Source organism: Solanum pennellii, chromosome 3 (genome assembly GCF_001406875.1).
Source record: "Solanum pennellii chromosome 3, SPENNV200".
Taxonomy (NCBI): Eukaryota; Viridiplantae; Streptophyta; class Magnoliopsida; order Solanales; family Solanaceae; genus Solanum; species Solanum pennellii.
The window spans coordinates 52,931,233-52,951,266 of record NC_028639.1 but is presented as its reverse complement, the minus strand read 5'-3'; the positions used below and the strand labels follow the sequence as shown (position 1 = coordinate 52,951,266).

Genomic DNA, 20,034 nt, shown 5'->3' with positions numbered 1-20,034 from the left:
CTCCGAACCTTGGTCCGGCTACGTGTGTTGCTATACTAACCCTTACCTTTACCTCATATTAAGCATTGTATTCGATATTTGACTAAGTTATTACCTCGTACCAATCAATACTAGTCTATTAGGTAGTATATACACTAAATCTATGTTGAGAATTCTTTTCCTATTATCTACCTCCTTGGTCCAGCAAGTAGCATTAAGGCGAGTTCTAACATTGGTCATCCGTTAAAAAGACTTCTAAGCGAAAGAATTATCAATACCTGCAAGACACTATTCTAGAATTGTTATTTTAGTTAGATTTTATCTTATTATTCACCCATGGTTCCCACAACCGTAGTTATGGAGTTTACTTACCCATAGTCATAATCACAATATTCACATATATAATATAAGAATTCATGCACTTACTTCAATGAGAAAGAATAAAATCCAAAAATTTACTTGATTAATCGACAAAATCACCAACAATCAACTCCAGAGAAAAGTGTAACAATCCAAAGTGTAATAATCAAAATAATCTACTAATAAAGAATCTAACATAAAAGTGTCTAATCACCAAGATTCTAACTCCAAAAGAGAGGTTTTTCGAACTATTTATAAAAAACAAAAACCTAATCAAAGAAGGACTCTATTTGCTGAAAATCTGTCAAAACACGGCTGGGTCGACGGACCTCGCGATGGGTCGTCATTGTCACGATGGGCCGTCATGGACTCCATCGTCCCATACTTTGTAAATTCTTCTGCTTCTCTCTTCATTACCCTCGATGGCAGGTATGACAGATCGTCACAGGCACAACGGTCCGTCGAGGGTCTCCGTTCCATAACACTTGAACTCTTGGAATTTGGGTACTGGGACTACTTCTCTGATCATCACGACGAACCAGCAGAATGGACCGTCATGTCTACGACGGTCCGTCATACACTTCATTACCCCACACTTGGTCAGACTTTCCCATCTTCCTTCAGCAGCTTCACTACGATGCTACCTACAAGCTCCGTAGGTGGTAACTTTTTTGCATTTCTTGCTCAAAAACTTCCGCGTTCATCTTCAGACAGATTTCCTGCAAATAAAGGGAGACTTACATAAAAATCAATACAAAAAGGCTTTTGGACACACATTAAACTTAACGAAAAAGCATTACAAATATCGTTAAACCACGATATATCATGACACTCGAATCCAAAAATGATCACCCTATATAAATACTAAGCCTCAAACTCTTGAATGTACATAACTCTTTTTTCGAGTCTGGTCTGTCAATATTCTACCTTGAATCATACAAGTATACTCCATAGAATATCGAAGCAACTTTGTATTTAAAAAGTCAATCTCCACCGGATCAAACCAACCAATTGGAGATCTAAATCATTTGTCATACAAAGCTTTAGTCGTTTGAATACTTGAGTGACAATTTTTTATGTAGGCAAACTCTAGTAAGGGAAAATGGTGTTCTTATCTTTAACAAAAATTGATCACATATGCTCAGAGCATATCCTTTAATACCAGACTAGATGCTCGGACATGCCAACAGTCGGCGAGTGGAAGGTCATGCTCATATTTGATTGAGTACCCAAATCATGCATATTGCAAATCCTTCCAAAATGTAAAGTAAAAAATGTGCCTCTATTGGAGACAATGGATACAAGGACTCCATGAAGTCGAGCAATTTTACTGATATAAAGTTGGGCAAACTTTTTTGTTGTATATTTCACCTGAACAAGGATTAAAAGGGATAGACTTAGTTATACTGTCAATAACTACCCAAATTGAGTCATAAGCACCTATGGTGGTAGGGAAATCCATAAAATCCATGGAAATACGCTTCCATTTCCAAGTACGAAGAGATATTTTTCTGAGATACAGCTCCAGGCTGCTGGTGCTCACACTTGACCTATTAGTAAGTCAAGCACCTAGAAACAAATTAGACAATATCCATCTTCATGCCACACCACCAATAATGCTAACTAAGATCATGATATATCTTTGTTGCTCCGGAATGAATGAAATATCAAGAACAACGGGCCTCTTAAGGAATAAATCTAATCAACTCACCCACATTGAGCACACAATTTATGTCTTTGATCCTCAAGACACCATTAAAATCAAGGACAACTCATTTGTTTCCCCTCTCAACACTTTGTCTCGAATGAGACAGAACCTTTCATCATCAAACTAGTGTTTGATGGATTTTCTCAAATAAGGAAGAACACATATCTATAAATCAATCAAACCACTAATCTTCTAAAAAGTTTGCTATCAGGAAAGACTATTGGTTAATCTCTGAACAACTCTAGCCAACAGTCTCTTCTCAACACTGATAGCGACAAGACTCTCCAAACTAGAAGTCTTCCTATTCAAAGTAATAACCACCACATTTGGTCTTCCCCAGATATACAATACAATGATATCATAGTCCTTCAGTAACTCAATTCATCTTCACTGCCTCAAGTTTAGAGCCCTCTAACTGAAGATGTATCAAAGACTCTGATGGTCATTAAAGACCTCATAATACACCCCATTATAGTGTTGTGTATCGATCAGTTCAATTCGGTATTGAAGTATATCGACTTAACTTATTGGTTATCGATTTGTAGAGACACTAAACCATTGTGAAACCATTAAGATATTGACTTATCGGTTATTGATTTATCAGTTATTGATTGTTATTGATTCAGTTATATGTTTAATCGTTAAGATTTATCAAACAAAATATATTGTTAATTTGTCATGACCCAGGGGTATCCCTAGATGTAACACGGCTTACTCGACCCCAAAGGGGTCTTATACAAGCCCTTATCGTATTATAAACATAGGTAATAGAAATGATGTGGAATCCAAAGCTTTTTACAATGAATTCTTTTCATAAAATAAAATAAATTCTAGACATTGTCTCATTAAACAATCTAATACAATTGAGAATTAATAAGCGTTTTAGCCCTTTACAACATAGTCTCAAAATCGTAAGTAATAATGAAGAAACTAGGATGAACAACTCTTGTCCTCGAACCATAAAGACTTACTGAAAGCATGGAGAATATTCAATCCAAGCTTTTACGTAATAGGAAGCACACCTCAAAAACAAGACTTTACACTTATAGAAAAAGGTAGAAAACATGGGTTACCACAAAAATTTGCTAAGTATGGAAACCATGCATAAAACTCTTTAAACATGTCAAAAAGTGACATTCTAGTTGAAACCATGATCTTTATCATCTTTAAGACTCATCATGCACAATAATGTAAATACATAGTCAAACCATTTCATAAGCAACCCTTAGTTATACTTGTGCAATGCATAGACAAGATCCCATACTCCTATCTATGCTAAGTAACACTCTCAAGCCACCATAACATGTATATAATACCTTGACCCCATCCATAACCAACACTCAAAGACAAGGAAACATTCATGTTCATTTGTAGCAAGTAAAGTCACTCTTAGCAACAATCCATATCATATATTCATAAAGTCATATATCTTTATAGCATAAGGAAACCACATCATAAACCTTTTCCAAAGCCTACTTGTGCAATGCATAAGTGAAGTCTCATACCCCAACTCAAACTGAGTAGAAATCCTTGAGAAATCATAAGTATAGTTCATGTTTTTGTCATGTAGGGAAATAACCTTAACCGACATAGACAATATTGAGCTACATGCAATCTGGTGTCATGATCCACACTAAAAAGAGATGCTCTACTTGCCTAAGGTAGAATTAAATGTATTAGCTTTTAGGTGTATGAACTAGCTAAAGACATATGTGGGCACATAGTTATTAGATAGGGATATTTCTTTTAGAAACCCCAAACCTATTGCATTGACGGGGGAGCTTTTATTTCATGAGATTACTTTAGATGACTCGGCATTTGGAATTGACGTGAGGGCCACTAACATTCCATATCCACTTGGTGCTAATAATTACTTTCCCAAAATTTACATATTAAGTCTTTATGAATTGTATTTACATGTATGAAGGAGTGTCTTATGTGAGAAAGGACTTTCAACCTTAAAATCGTTATTATGTGAGCAAACCTTTCACATGATGATTATAGTGTATTCATGAGAATATTATTTCAATCAACATAATAATACTATCATTTTCATATACATTTCATGCATAGTATTGTGTAAGGGTATGTGGAGAGTGATCTTTCCACAATACCACAATTACACCATAGTCATATAATCTTCACTTTCTAATTAAATCAAAAGCTCATACACTATTCTCATAAACATGTATAATCCCCCATAATTTGTCCTCCAACGACCATGAATCACATTCAACCCAAACATCTATACTACTACATTAGATATGGAATATTATGATTCAATAAAATCAATCAATACGGACAATCAATTGACATGCTTCTATAATTAATAAACCCATATAATAAAATCACAAGTTATCAATACGGGGGATTCGTGGGTTCTTGGGGAAATTTCATCATAAATCAACATTAAATTATCAATTCAATCACATCCCTTTGCAAATTAACCAGTGAAAAACGTTTTGAAAGAAAATCCATGACTTAGATTGAAATCCTAGTTCTTGGGGTAATTGGAAGCTTTGAGATTAAGTTTTGAAGGGACTTTGTGGGTCAAAGCTACCCATAGATGTAAATCTACCATACCTTGATTAAAAATCTCCAAGAAGTTCGAGGAAGAAGCCTTTAACCTCTAAACCCTAGCTCAAATTTAACCCATTTCTTCTTTGAGTTTTAAAGAGAAATATGTGAGAAAAATGAATTTTTGGTTTGATTGGGTGTTTGAGTATAATGACTTAGTGTGGGTGAATTTTGACTTAAAATAACTTATATCCTACCCCTAAAAATATCCAAAATGACCCCACTTTAATTCGACATAAAAGGAAAAGACTCAATTAACCTTCATTAAGTGATCAAGCCAGGTGTCACAAGTCGTGGTGAGGACCATGATCCGTGGTACCCCTCATGAAGTTGGGATAGTAGCTAGGTATTTGATGCCACAGAATCATAAGCCCAAGACATTCCCACGAGGGGCTCCATGAGCCATGGTCAAAACCACGAGTTGTGGTCCCTTTCGTGGTCCTCGAGGCAGTAGTTAAGCTATTTGGGGCCCCTAGCTCAAAAGCCCAAGGCCTCTTGACAATGGGATTCACAAGCCGTGCTCAAGACCACTAGTCGTGGTCCCTCTCGTGGAACTTGAGTTAGAGGCTCAACCACTTGGGGATTATCCTCCTTGTCCAAAGCAACTCACGAGGCCTTCCATGAGCTGTGGTCAAGACCACTGGCCATGGAAGTTGAGGCAGTGTTCCCAAGTTTGGGGCCTTGGCTTGGTCCCTTTGCCTTGACACTTGCCCCTTAGCCTTGACCTTGTAACCCTCATTTTAACTCTAGATGGTTTACTTATACACGGGAAGTCATTATATGATTTTTAAGCCTTACGTTTAGGCTCTAATTTAGCCTTCTATTTTCTGGAGTGTTACAAATCACATGGAAACAAGATAACAAACCAAATGAACCATGCACATGAATTCACAAGTTACATTTTGCTCAAAAGCAAACACTTTTACAATGTATAATAACCAAGAGTTTGAGACGACTATAAATAAAATTAAGAAACAAAACTCTATGTCAAGGACTTTATATACAAAATGATTTAAATTGTAACTATATAATTTACTATCGAGTTATCAGTTAACCTATTAAGAAAACACCTCAAACCGTTAAGAACTGATAACTCGATAATAAAAAATCAAAACCATTATCAAAACCGCTAAACTAATGACGCATTACTGATAAACCAATAACTTTTTTCCAAATTGAATTATCGGTTTCGGCTTAGGTTTGGACAACCCTACTTCACTAGTAAGTACAGACCTTATAATGCACGTCGTATAGATAATGTTGCCATATATTAAGCATAAACACTATGGGTGCCAACTCCAGATCATGAGTAGGGTAGTTATTCTTCTGTGTCTTTTGTCACATCTCAAATCCCATTGAGATAGATAGGCACCTGATGCCATAAAATCCCAGGAGAACCGACAAACAAAATGTTTTTACCATGCATACAACTATGAAAATCACAAAACCCTAGCAAGTATGCGCATAAACCATAAGGGATAATGAACAAGTACCCATTCAACCAATACCCGAAATCTCAGAAAGACACTTATTCTATAATATGGTCCTATTACCCCCCCTGGACTTATTTTATTAATAATTTTCTTCCCCTTTTCGACCTACGTGGCACTATCTTGTGGGCCCAACGCTGGCTGACTTTTTCTTTCAAGCAAGTGCCACGTAGGCCGAAAAGAGGTAGAAAATTACTTATAAAATAAGTTCATGGGGATAATAAGACCTTAGTATAGTATTAGTGTGTCTCTGGGATTTCAGGTATAGATTAAGTGGGTACTTGTGCATTTTCCCAATCCATAACGAGAAAAGACCAAAATATATATTCATGATTTGGTTGTTAATGCCACAATTCTCAATGAACCAAACACAATTTCACTGCATAGATTGGTCTACAAAGCCTCTATACGATACACAAACTTAGAGTAGATCACGACAGACCTCGCCTTACCCTTAACTATGATACAATACCAAAATGAATATACCAAGAACTCGGTAAAGCTCTGAATCAACCTGGAGCTCACCAAAAACAGTTGAGTTTTCTGTTCTACTACTAAGGAGGTCTTTTAGATGGACTACATATGTCTGCAGCATGAAATGTTGTGTCCCCCACAAGGGATGTCAGCATGAAAAAATATATTGAATATGTAAGGCGATAGCAAAAGTAAAACAATGGTTCAAAAGAAATCAGGTATTAATATATAAGTGCATAGATCAGAATAAAAGAACATCTTTGTTACTATTGTCAGATCATGTATGTTACATTGTTTTCTGGACATTTATGTTCCTTATGATCCTTATGAGGAATTCTAATCAATGGGATGTTAGACTTTTGTCCCTGAGTCGTTACCCTTCTATACCAATTTGGATCGACCCATGCTAGGCATTTTCCCCTGGGTTTCCACCTACAAATATATAAATTGCTTCACTTAGTTTCTTTTACCATTGAGATTGTTTTTTTGGTGATCATAATCATTCTTGAGATTTGAAATTACGGACCAGTAGTAGATGACATGAGAATAATAATTTCATAGCTGTAACAATGACATAAGGAGCTATGTAACATCAGCGCATTACTTGAACTTAATTGATATAATTGGCTTCAACTGACTAAGAGGAGAATTCGCCAAGCTTGTTTTTGAAAACACCATTCGTATACTAGAACACAAAAGGATAAATACACAAATGTGGAGTAATGAACATATAAAGAAGTGATTCGACACACTAGGGAGAGGGGGAAAATATTATTAGCTAATTTGAGATCGTACAGTGCGAACATTTCTCCTTTACTAGGAATAAAATTATCACGACCCAGGGGTACACCCTAGACGTAACATGACGTACTTGACCCCCAAAGATTCTCATACAATCCATTAGCATATCTTAACATAAGACAATAGAGAAGTACGAAAATTTTAAAAATTTTATCCATACAATCAAAGTCTTTAATATAAGCAATCGGAAGTCTTACTAAACTTTGTCTCAAGCCATCTAAACTCAACTTTGAATAAACCTCTTGGGACACAAGCCATACAGTAGTCTAAAAACATTAAAATAAAAGACATAAAGGAAATAGTGGCTTCTTCCTCTAAGCTATAAGGCCTCACCAAATCTTCAACTCCTTGCTTCTTAGAAACCTATACTCAAGAATGGAACTCAAATCACCGAAACCTACATTTGATAAAGCAAAGTATGATAGCTAGCATAACAAAAGCTTTAACCAATATAAGACATAAGACATAAGCATAAGACACAATACATGATCATAAGCATAATCTCCAACATAGGCATAATGTAAGCATTTATCATCATAAAGCACAATCCATATACATAGTCAATGCTTAGACTTCCATAGCATAAGAGAACCATATCATAAGGAACCTCCAAGAATGGATAGGATCCCATTATTCCATACATGCTAGGTATCCCATTTGGTCACCATAGTCATACTTACCATATTATCATCTCATCCTTTGCATAATTCTCATAACCAAGGGAATCTCTCACCTTTAGTCAATCATAACATAACAAGGAAAACAACTATTGAACAATCATATCTAAGCATAAATCATATAAGCGAAACACTTCATTAGTCACCTCAAGTCAAACTTGTGTCATGCATGAGCAAGATCTAATAAAACTACCCATGCTAAGCTAAAAACTTTAGGTTCTTCATTCATGTTTATAATTTCTTATTCTCATACACAAGGGGCATCACCTTTAGTCATTCATGTTTAAAATCCAAACTAATCATGCTCATGTTCATAAATGCAAGGGAATGTTTAGCTTATCATACATGACAAGGGTAATCAGCTCAAGTCATACATATCACGGAATCATGAAGACAATGGGAATGATCTCTAGTCATACATATCAACGAATCATAAAGACAAGGAGGATCACCTTTATCCATACATATCAATGAATCATAGGTATTCACCTCTGTATTTTTATTTTAATGAGACATAGGTATTCGCCTCCATGTCCACATCATCACATGAGGATCATAGGTAATCTCCTTCATGATCAACACAAAGGCTAATGGATAATCATTGTTTGCCTTGAGAGTCATACATACATAAAAAGTTAATCACCTCACACTCCCCATATCATGACATGGGTAAGCACCTCATGTTTAACTAATTAGTAATAAAGGAAGTCACATAATATTCCTCTCATATGAAGGTATTTTAGGGGAATCACCACAACCTCATCACATTTCATAGTCCTTGGACTTAGATTCATTTTAGGTGATCAAAACTTTCAACCTAGAATCATTCTATTTGAGAAAACCCCTTTCATATCTTATCATATTCATGAATAATACCATATCTATAATTCTACATTAGACATTTATATCGACTTAAGTGATTCTATCACTTCATACAAGCTATCATTCATAAGGTAGGTTAGGTAGGTAAAGATCTTTCATAAAAATTCTATTCATTAACCTTTTATTCTCATACACACTTTATTCTCAAAGCTTTAACATACATATTTCATCATATTGGATTTACTCTCAAAATCCTAATGATCAACCTTCATGAATACAAGCCTTACTCTCAAAGCTTTACTCCTTACAATCATCATACATACCTAGATTTTAAGGCATTCTAATCACATGTTTCATTATTTGGTAATTGTAGTCATAAAGCATAAGAAAGATTCGACTACAATCTTTACTAGTATTGAACCATCATAAATACTATAATCTAACTTAATTAGTGTCTACAAGCTATCATCATAAGCAATTACTATATAAGTCATCAATTTTAGATTATGATTTCTAAGTCTTCAATTTTACCTTTCATGGTATGAACCCACAAAATATGAATTTCATCAGTTAGACTAGGGTTAACCATGGAAAACATATAATATCATCATAATAACATAATTCAACACTAAATCAATCATAAACAAGTACTATCCACTCAAGTGGAATCATACTCCATACTATCCAAAATGTAGGAAGAAACCCTAGCGAGAATTGGGGTTTATCTTCACAATTGAGGAAAATCTAGGGGCTGCGTGAAGAGAAGAATCCATGAATGAATAATATAACACAGCTTGATTATAAATACATCATATTTCTTGCAGCAATGGAAGATTTTGTCCTAGATTTCTTCTCTTCTTTTTCTTTGCTTCCAAGAGAGAGAATTGGGTTCTTTTGATGAGTTGAAAATAATGTCTAGGTTTAATGTATTTAGGGGTATATTAGGTTTGTATAGGTGTTCTTATTACTAATAAATCGAAACCACTTATCCCCTAACTAATAATGAATTAACCCCTGAGTCCCTAACATAAAACAATTTAACCCCAAAACTGCCTCACCCAAGAGACCCGACTCACGGACCATGGGTGGGTATAAAGACCGTACTGGTCCTTGGTGGGTTGTGTACTGTAACTCTAAAAATTAAACTTTACCTATGACCCCTTCCCACGGGGTATGGGTCAACCTACTCGGTGTGAGTCCCATCCGTAGGTGGCCCATTTTTGGGTAGATTTTAGGGATTTTTTGGGTCCTTCTCAAGGACTCTTGGTTGGTCCTTAAGAGGTCATACCTTGACTTCCTAATCCTAAAACTTCCATTTTTAGTTTGGGAAGTCATTTATGAATCTATCCCTCATATTAAACTCTAGAACCCTCACTTAAGGCTCTAGCTTACTAGTTTTTGGGTGTTATAAGAACTTAGGACCCACTTTGTTGATATTAATCACAATAATCAGATTTCATGCTAAGGAATATGGAATCGAATAGCCTAGATACCATGATGATTCAGCCTCTCTTGGTGTGTTAATCTACAATATAATTCATGATTAAACTAATGTTAGCAGTTATTCTCATTAAGGGCCTCGTAAAACAGTACCTGAACACTTGAAAAACAGTAGGCCTACAATGCCTACATAAATGGTGTGATTCACCATGACCTTCTTCTATATATTAATACAACTTTATACACCTTTTTCCAAGATAACCAAGCTGCCCCTAACAACAATATACATAAGGTAACCACTATCAATCCACAAAAATCCTTCGGCATAAAAAGAAAATATTGTACTCAAGGATTCATCACCATCTGTGAGTTCTTGACAAATATATACAACAATATCCACCCTAACTCAATATTTAAAGTGAGGCAAAAATGGGCAGTAGCCTTAACTTAGTTTCTGGAAATTTATCCTCTGAACTTGTACTTTAATAACTTAAACTCTCATTTAAACTTTTACGTGAAAGGGGTGTGGGGATATTTAAGAACCCTAAGTTGTTTAAGGCTATTCTGTTAAGCTAACAAACACCAAAAGAGAAACTTTATCCCATTTAAATGTAGGTGCATTTGCTGACTTTCTTGGCCAATTATGGACCATATATTGTCAAGTAGGTGAAACACCTACTTAGCCTTTAACTTGGGCCTTTGAGGACTTCAACATATGAATGTAAACAGTTTACCTTAAAGAAGTAACACAGTACAATGCATATAATAGCAATATCAATCACATAGACTATCAACCACTGGTCATGATACAACAATACATGAATTAACCAATGCATGAAACATGTTTCATCTGATCATAAATGCAAATTTCTAGTCCCCACATGGAATCATCATTACATAACTTATCCTCTCACACAACCCAAATCCAAATTGTTAATATACCAGCATGGTACATGAGTTATCTATAACTAGGTATCAGAACAATACATGATTCATTCATAGTTAGTGTATCGGTGTCGTACTGAGTATGCAACAATCATTTTGATTCACATAGCACAATGAACAATATATACCACTTGAAAATTAGAACTCACAATAACATTTTCATTACATGAAATTAGATACATGATGTCATTCTATATGTTTCTCTACCATCCATTGCACATATGATAATTTAAGTAGTAGACATGCACACATACATAAATAAAAAATATACAACCATCACCTACCTTGAATCAAACCTCTTGAATAATCTAAATAAGCTGAGTTTTCTCCTTGAAGTACATTGACATTTTCATGCTCTAAAACAAATAATATAATTAACAATCAATCACGAATGACCTATTAATTTACTCGAATGATCATCAATCCTAAGTCAGATCAAAATATGATCATCTTTCGTAACTTAGGACTCTTTTCCACCATAGAATCATATCAAAACCTTCCTCTAAGACAAATAACCTAGATTCCAAGGCTCAAGAGATAGTGTATAAGGTCAAGGAGTCAAATTCTTACAATTACCAAAAGAATTCCATGGAAAAATAGGTGCAAACTGCCCAAAATCACTCTCCCTAGTTCAAGAGTACAAAGTGCAGAAAATAGGGGTTTGAGGTTGTTTCTACACTAAAACCTGATTCGTCTCATTATAGTGGCTCAATCCACTATAGAGGTGCCATCATAGTGAAAGTTTACCCCACTACAACAATCTAAGAACCGTTATGATGGGATCGACACAACATTACACGTTAAACATTTGGAGAAAAGGTCCCTTTTACAAACAACTTATTTTCTTGACGTTCCGACACCTTGCACACCAAGATTAATTTCAGGAGTTGTACTTAACCAAATTCAATTTCATAAGTTCTTAGGGACTATTTAATGTCTTGCAGTAGAACATATCAACCAAACATGAACAATAGACCCCACCTTCTTGGATAGTTCTAGACCTCACCTGTCCCAAATTTTGTAAGGTTGGCCAAGTCAAAATAATTTAAATCAATGTCCAAGAATTCTGTTGCCCAAATTCTTTCCAAATTGGCCTACTCATAACGATCGAGTCAGTTCATTCCAAAAGGTTCATCCAAACTTTAATGGTGTTCATTATATTTTAAACCAATTTTTCTTTTTCGTAATATTCAACTGATGTATAATAAGTTTACATTTGAAATACAACACCAATTAAATTCCAGCTCAAAATCATATCATATACTAAAATCAAGTTTATTATCTAATTTTGAGACTCAAAGATTGGGGTTCTTTTTTAGAAGTGGTAAGTGGTTGAATCTTTAAATATAATCCCCCAGAGTCTCTAATCAATTACGAAGTAAATGTGGTTTGACCAAATTTAATTTAGTTGTTGATTTAGTAAATAAAAAAATCTAAATGAAATCATTGAAACTCCATTTTTTAATCCGAAGAATTTCACATTTCAATTTAAAAATCTAAAAAGTGAGTTCGTATATTACCCATCATTAAATCGTTTTGAAAATCATTTATTGTACTTTTTTAATCGAAATGGACTGAAATTCATTTATTTAAATGGAAACAATCCAAGATTGGCTTGGGCCGACAACCCAAGCCCAAGACAATGAAAATGAACAATATAAAAGTGCAATACCCTAGCTAAACAAATATCAACTAAGAAGTAAAAGGTCTCTGTATAAGAGACTACAACCTACCGCCGTTCATCCTCAACTCCAATACAGTGCAAATTTCAGCCAAACCTTAACCAGATTGACAACCACAAAGCTGAGATGGGGAAGGTTGGATGATATTCACTTTGGCATTTTACAGATTTTACCAATGACATGAATTCAACTCCATTGAAGACTTCTTCAGCTCCCAAATTGGCTTCGACTACAATACTACAGATAAGGCCCTTCTTCTATCATTAAATCATGAATTGATCATTTTGAGACTTATGATAACCTTTTTCAATGATTTATACTAATCATTTATTGTACTTGAATTTAGATTTACTTATTTATTTGGAAAGTATATAAGGAAAAACAAAATCACCATAAGAAAATTTGAAAATCTTGAAGAACATCCAAATGAGAACTAAAATTATTTCCCCTTAGTTTAATGTGATTTTTAGGAAGTGGGATTTGGGGTTATTTGGTGGATTCAAATTTGGATTGGAATTTAATCTAGGAATTTAATTAGATTAGATTAATTATAAAATACACTAATCAATTGTGCTACATAATAAAATGAGAAAATTAATTATATTTTTAAACATGGTCGTAAAAATTTAAGGTATTTTAGGGCCTATATTCTCCTATGAGTGGAACGGTTACCTCGCGTGTTCCAACGAAAAAGTAAAAATAATAAAAACACAATATTTTTATGTGAAAAACACCTGACTCAAAAGCTGTAAAACCAATGACATGTACCTCTACATGATGTAACTTCAACTTCACTAAATCACTGAGCCTTAACAAAACACAGATTGCAAACTTTACAACCTACGAAACTAACTCTAATTCCTTAACCTCAAGTTATGAATTAAGATTACAACTCTTTCAATACTAGGAACTAATTCTAAATCCTAACCTTCAAGTTATGGATTTAGATTACAACTCGTGTAATGTTACGAACTAACTCTAAATCCTAAACTTCAAAACGAACCTCCCAAGGCATGTGTTCCTAAACTTTAAACGTGTGTAATTATGCTTTTTATCTGATTGCTCAAAAAAATATCACATGTGTAATCATGTTTTTTATCCGAGGAACTAAGAGTTAAACAGAGTTAAATACAGAGATTGCTCACGCGATTCCATGATTCCACCTTTTAAGTATTTGATTTAACTTGGACGTTAAGTGATTATTTGAAAAATAAATGCTAAAACTAATAATTGTGGTATTAATTACATTATTGTTTTTAATCCAAGACATAGTGTATAAGTTTATCTCTTATTGCTCGTAGCAGACATCCTCGTTTGTTGGAGAACAAACTATCCTAGGATAAGTTATCTTAGAATAAGTTAATCCATATATATGAGATAATTTGTTTTATCATTATGATATAAATGACAAAATAAATAGTTTAAGGTATCTAATGTATCCAAGTATATGCAAGATAAAATAATTTCGCATTTTGTACCATCAACGCCCAAGCTCCACTTTTGCCCTTCCTAAATAAAGTAAATTAGAAAAAAATACATAATTACACAACTTAAATAACATAATTTTAGAAAAGATTTGCTTTTAAATTAATTATAAAAGGTTTCTTTCTCTTTTAATATTCGAATACATTACTTTATGTGTACTAGATACATTATAACGTTGTTAGTGTACAATATGTCTTATGCAAATTTTATTGTTGATAGATAATTCAATTATTTTGAACCTAAATTTATATGATTTTAATTTATGGTTATGTATCTTGAAATAGTTGAATTATGTTTCAACAATACCATTTGCAGTGGATACATTGTATACCACGAACGTTGTAATGCATGGTGAAGTTATGTATGGGAATGTTAAAAGAGAAGAAAATAAAAGTGACTTTTGTTATTTAACTAGTGTAATTTTCCTTATTTTTAATTTATTGAGGAAGGGGAAATGTGGAGCTTTGATGGAGTTGGCGGTTAGTGGTATTATATATAGAGAGAATTCGAAGAGAGGCAGAGAAGTGTTTTATCTTCCTTAATTTTCTCTTTCCACCCATTCAGATCTGAGAGAGAGAAATTGTATTTTGAAGAAGAAAGAAGAAGAAAGGGTAATTCAATAGAATTTTGGTTCCAATGTCGGTGGTATCGCCATTAGCAAAGTATAAGCTGGTGTTTTTGGGAGATCAATCTGTGGGCAAAACCAGTATAATTACTCGTTTTATGTACGATAAATTCGACACCACTTATCAGGTATCTCTTGCTCCTTCTTTCCATTTGGAATCGCTAGAGCAATTGATTCCAAAATTAGAAAATAAATACGTGTTGGTTACGGGTCTTATTTGTTTTTTATACGCAGGCTACGATTGGTATTGATTTTTTATCAAAGACAATGTACCTTGAAGATCGAACAGTTCGCCTGCAGCTCTGGTTAGGCTTCATTTTCGCAACTTATTTTTTGTAATTTTGTTTGTTTTCAAGTTATCAGTAGGATTTACTTGACAAAATATGAAACAGAAAACCTATTTACTTATAGCTATAATGGTGAATTAGGTATATAGTGGAAAACAGATTTGGGGGAAATACAGTCGAGATTGGACAGACCACTCTCTGTTAACATAACTCTATGGTTTTGTCAATTGGGATTTTTGGACTATGGATATTGAACAATGAATTCGTTTCTAATGCAATATCTGAAACGATGCAGGGATACTGCTGGTCAAGAAAGATTTAGAAGTCTTATTCCAAGCTACATTAGAGATTCTTCTGTTGCTGTAATTGTATATGATGTTGCCAGTAAGTGATTGCTTGATATTCTTCCCACAGAATGTTTCGACGCATATTTGTGCCCTACTCATATTTGGTCATACTACAAGGTTCCTAGGGAGTCTATAGCAATTGATTCTCTATAATTAGTTTTTTTTTTTTTTGTTTTTCTATAATTAGTTTGATTATTCATTTCTTTGGTTTAATGTTCAATGAACAAAGTTTTGGTGATAAATCATTATATCTGCAGACCGCCAATCATTTCTGAACACTTCAAAATGGATCGAAGAAGTACGCACTGAACGAGGCAGTGATGTCATTATTGTTCTTGTTGGGAACAAAACTGATCTTGTTGAGAAAAGGTAGGGTCTGGATGGATCCTTTCTGTTTGACAACTGCTTTACCTACTACTCATGCATCAATGTACTTCTTACACGTTATTTTCCTCCGTATTCTGTGTATGATAAATTGTTTACCACCTATCAATTCCTTTTTTACTTCTGGTCGGGACCTAGTAAAATTAGATGTATATACTTGAGATTTAAACCAGACCTAGAACTCTGTCAGAATCTAGCATGGATTTGCATAAATGTAATATATATTTCGCTTTTCAATATGTTCTGTAAGAGAGTTATGGTCATGATTTTTTTTCACTCGAGTAGAGATTTCCATAGTTGGTAGATTGACATTTGATGGGAATTTGTCTGAGTACCTAGTCTTCAGTATTGAGACACTGGTCCAACTAAAATGTTCAGTTTTCTAAAGTAAATAGTAGTAGATTTATGTAGATCTGCATCTCTTGCTATGTCCTTCTCTGGTCCAATTTCTTTCCACAGAAGAAAAGAAGAAAATGTTCCTATAAGAGATTATCAAGAAGAGGAAATTGCATTTTGATTCCTCTAGACTATGGTTTATTTGCTCCACCATTTCTCTTACGGAAATGATACTGATTTAAACAGGCAAGTTTCCACAGAAGAGGGAGATGCTAAATCTCGTGAATTTGGAGTTATGTATGTAGAAACCAGTGCTAAAGCTGGATTCAATATCAAGGTACAGAGACAGTCAAGTCCTTTCTGTTATTTCCATTGAAATTACTTTGCCCCTTGGTCAAGTTATACTGAAGATAAAATATCCTGATCACTAGATTTTGCTCAAAATATTTGAGTTGGCATAATAACTTCTTTTTGTACTTGAATAGCATGATACTAAGAATATGAAATTGAAAATTGCAGCCTCTGTTCCGAAAGATTGCTGCAGCCTTACCGGGGATGGAAACACTTTCATCCACAAAACAGGAAGATATGGTTGACGTTAATTTGAAGCCTACAACAAATACATCCCAATCAGAGCAGCAAGGTGGAGGTTGTGCATGTTAGATTTGTACTTTAAGAGGAAGAGTAAGACAGAAGTAGGAAACATGCAAAGACACAGTTGCATCCAGTTATTTTAGGGTGTTCAGAATAGCGAATTTCTTAGTTTATGAGGTTTGCAACATGGATTTTTCTTCATGATGTACAACACTTTGTTAGACTTTATCAAGGAGGTATCTGATTAAAGGCTTCTACGAAACTCCTTGTGTTTATATGTGATGGTTCCTAACAAGTTCAGAAACCATTTATGCTGGATCAATCTCCTAGTTGAATATATGATGAGATGACATGCGTATTTCTCATTCATTTTAGTTTGTTGCACCACATGTAGTTTATAGATACACCAATTACTTACAAGTTACAGGGAGTTCTTTTTCATTATCAAAGTTCTCATAACACCTGCATGTTATTTACAGACACACTCATGAGGTGCAGTTTTTGAATATAATGACAAGTCTTCATAATCAATTCATTACAGGTTCCTTGTGCATTATTTTGCTGCTGCCATCATACGACAGTTTCATAGAACATCATCTCTTCGTTTCCTTGCCTCTTTGGGCCAAAGTATGGGTTGGGGTTTTGGGGATCCAGGTTAGCTGCACACATCTCGACTAATTTCACAAGATATCTAACACCTCTTACTAGCATCATGATCCTCGCAATTTATACTTAATGTATGCACCGACATGATAGTATAATAGCAGTGCGACTGTGCTCAACATTGATCACCTAAGAAATAATTTAAAGTAGTTCGATTCACTTTTCAAACCTCAAATGTGCACCGGTGGCAGGACAAAGGCAACACAAGGTTATTTGGCTAAGTCTGAAAAAGGAACAAGTATGTCTCCCTCCCCAAAATGAAAATGGGGAGACGAAAATTGGAATGTCTCCATGATTTCGCTCCATGAAATTGGCAGCGGAAGGGTATCCAAATTTTAAAAGTTATACAAATATGAATTAGATAATTTTTCTTGTTGATTTGAGTAGTCTAGGAGGAGTATCTCTAGTTAACATTGCAAGGATTAAGAGATTTTCACCATATAGTTTGAAACTTCTTATTTGTTTAATATTGAACTATTTAAAATTATATTTCATACTGCATTTTTTCTTCTAGTATGAGTAGCTAAACCTATTATTCGGGGTTTTAGACTCTTATGACTTTTATGTGATTGAATATCAGGTTATCTTGCTTATTATTATTTGGTTTGTGATTATTTGCTTGCTTACAGTCTTATTTGTGAGGTTGCAAACACTAGATTTAGCCCTATCTATTCATTTCTTTACTCGGAAGGGTGAAAATTAGATAGAATTTTTAACAAGTATCAAGGAATCAAGTATATTAAGGAATTATTTGTGTTGATTAGTGAAGTTGAACTAGGAATATGGAGATTTCTACTTGGGTCTAAGGGATTAGCTTGCTAGAGTTGGAAAATTCTTGTTACTTTTCATTAACAATAAGTATAATAGGTATCAGATATTCTTTGTTCATCAAAACTAGGATAGATGGAAAGAAATTACCTAATCTCTTTGTTTTTTGTCTTTGCTCCCACTTTTGTTTGGATGCTTATTAGGTATTGTTTCATAATATATGGTATTGTATTATACCATAATATATTGTTTAATGAATATAGCATTTCGATAAGATAAAACAATTTGAATGATAAATCAACAAAAAAAGTAGGATACAATTAAGAAAATATAAAAAAGTAGGATCAAAGAGAAGAATATATTAAAGTAATGACGCGATTGCACCAAATCGATTGATAACATTTAGCATTTAATAATGATAAAAACAAACATTCAACAACCATCCAAACAAGGTGTAAAGGAGAAAATCTAAAACAACAAGCCAAAGTAAACAAATGTACCAACTACGAATACTAAAAAAATAAATAATAAAATAACAACTACGCCTTAGTCCCAAGCAAACTAGAATCGGTTATCCATGTCGTTCCTTTTAAGCTCATCGATCTCCAAATTAAATCGCAACATTAGCAGATCCTCTTCATCGAAAAGAAGCTTTCCTTAGGCATTACGAAAGATTACGAGCTCCTCGTGTTATAAATGTTAAACATCTTCATCACCCTACTCTTTGTATCATATAAGTATTCCTTTGAGTTCTTCTGGTTTTTAAGAATCAACAATTCACCGTTCCTCGTGCCACCAACAGCAACAAGTTTCCCAGTTTCTGGCAGTGATCTCTCATTTGGTCGCGTTGATTTGGATGGACATACATAATGTGTTAATTCTGCTACGATCGTATGTTTCTTGGACCAATCTTGTCCGTGAAAATCTTCCAAAATCCAAACATCCATTGTCGTCTCAGAATCACAGGTGATAAAAGAGAGAAATCCATCCAATTGGATCAACGCGTAATTGTTAGTTTTATTAACCACTTCATCGCGTTCTGGAAGATAGGCGATACTGAATTTCCCCTCTTTTACATCCATCAAAACGACATACTCACTCGAATTAACATACCAATGCAGAATCCTTCCGTTTATCGATACTAGATTCTTCCAGCAAAAATTAACATCGAATGGCTGATTAATTAGACCTTCCCACAGATCAGAATCAACTCGTTCCCATTTCTGATTTTCTTCCCCACTGCTAGGATTGAATATTTAGAAACGAAAACAGTACTTAACAATGTGCACTACTTTATACTGCTCTGTCGAAGAGTCAAATACAAGGGCTGCACTACATGTTCCATGTTCACAATGCGAAGGGCATCCAGGGATAGTGATGCAGAACTTTGTCGCGGGATTTATGACTCGTAGTTTCCCAAAGTAGAAATCATATGGCTCGCTCTTCAATCTAAATCCATCACAACTAGAATGAATCTTGCGTGTTTTATTTAGTCCAAGATCACGCGATTCACATTCAAGATCTTTTCCAATCTCAATCAATTTCGTTTTCATATGCCTTGTATATCCTGACTGTATCAGTAACTCTGAT

General features: G+C 34.4%; 1 protein-coding gene across 1 annotated transcript; it reads left to right on the top strand.

Moving 5' to 3' along the window:
* The first annotated feature begins 12,962 nt into the window (after positions 1–12,962).
* LOC107014400 (ras-related protein RABH1e) lies at positions 12,963–17,382 on the top strand. The gene is made up of 6 exons (XM_015214292.2): positions 12,963–15,193; positions 15,300–15,370; positions 15,648–15,736; positions 15,957–16,068; positions 16,666–16,756; positions 16,939–17,382. Exons 1-6 carry the CDS (start codon positions 15,077–15,079, stop codon positions 17,080–17,082), a joined length of 624 nt encoding a protein of 207 aa, XP_015069778.1. The 5' UTR covers positions 12,963–15,076; the 3' UTR covers positions 17,083–17,382.
* Positions 17,383–20,034: the final 2,652 nt, after the last annotated feature.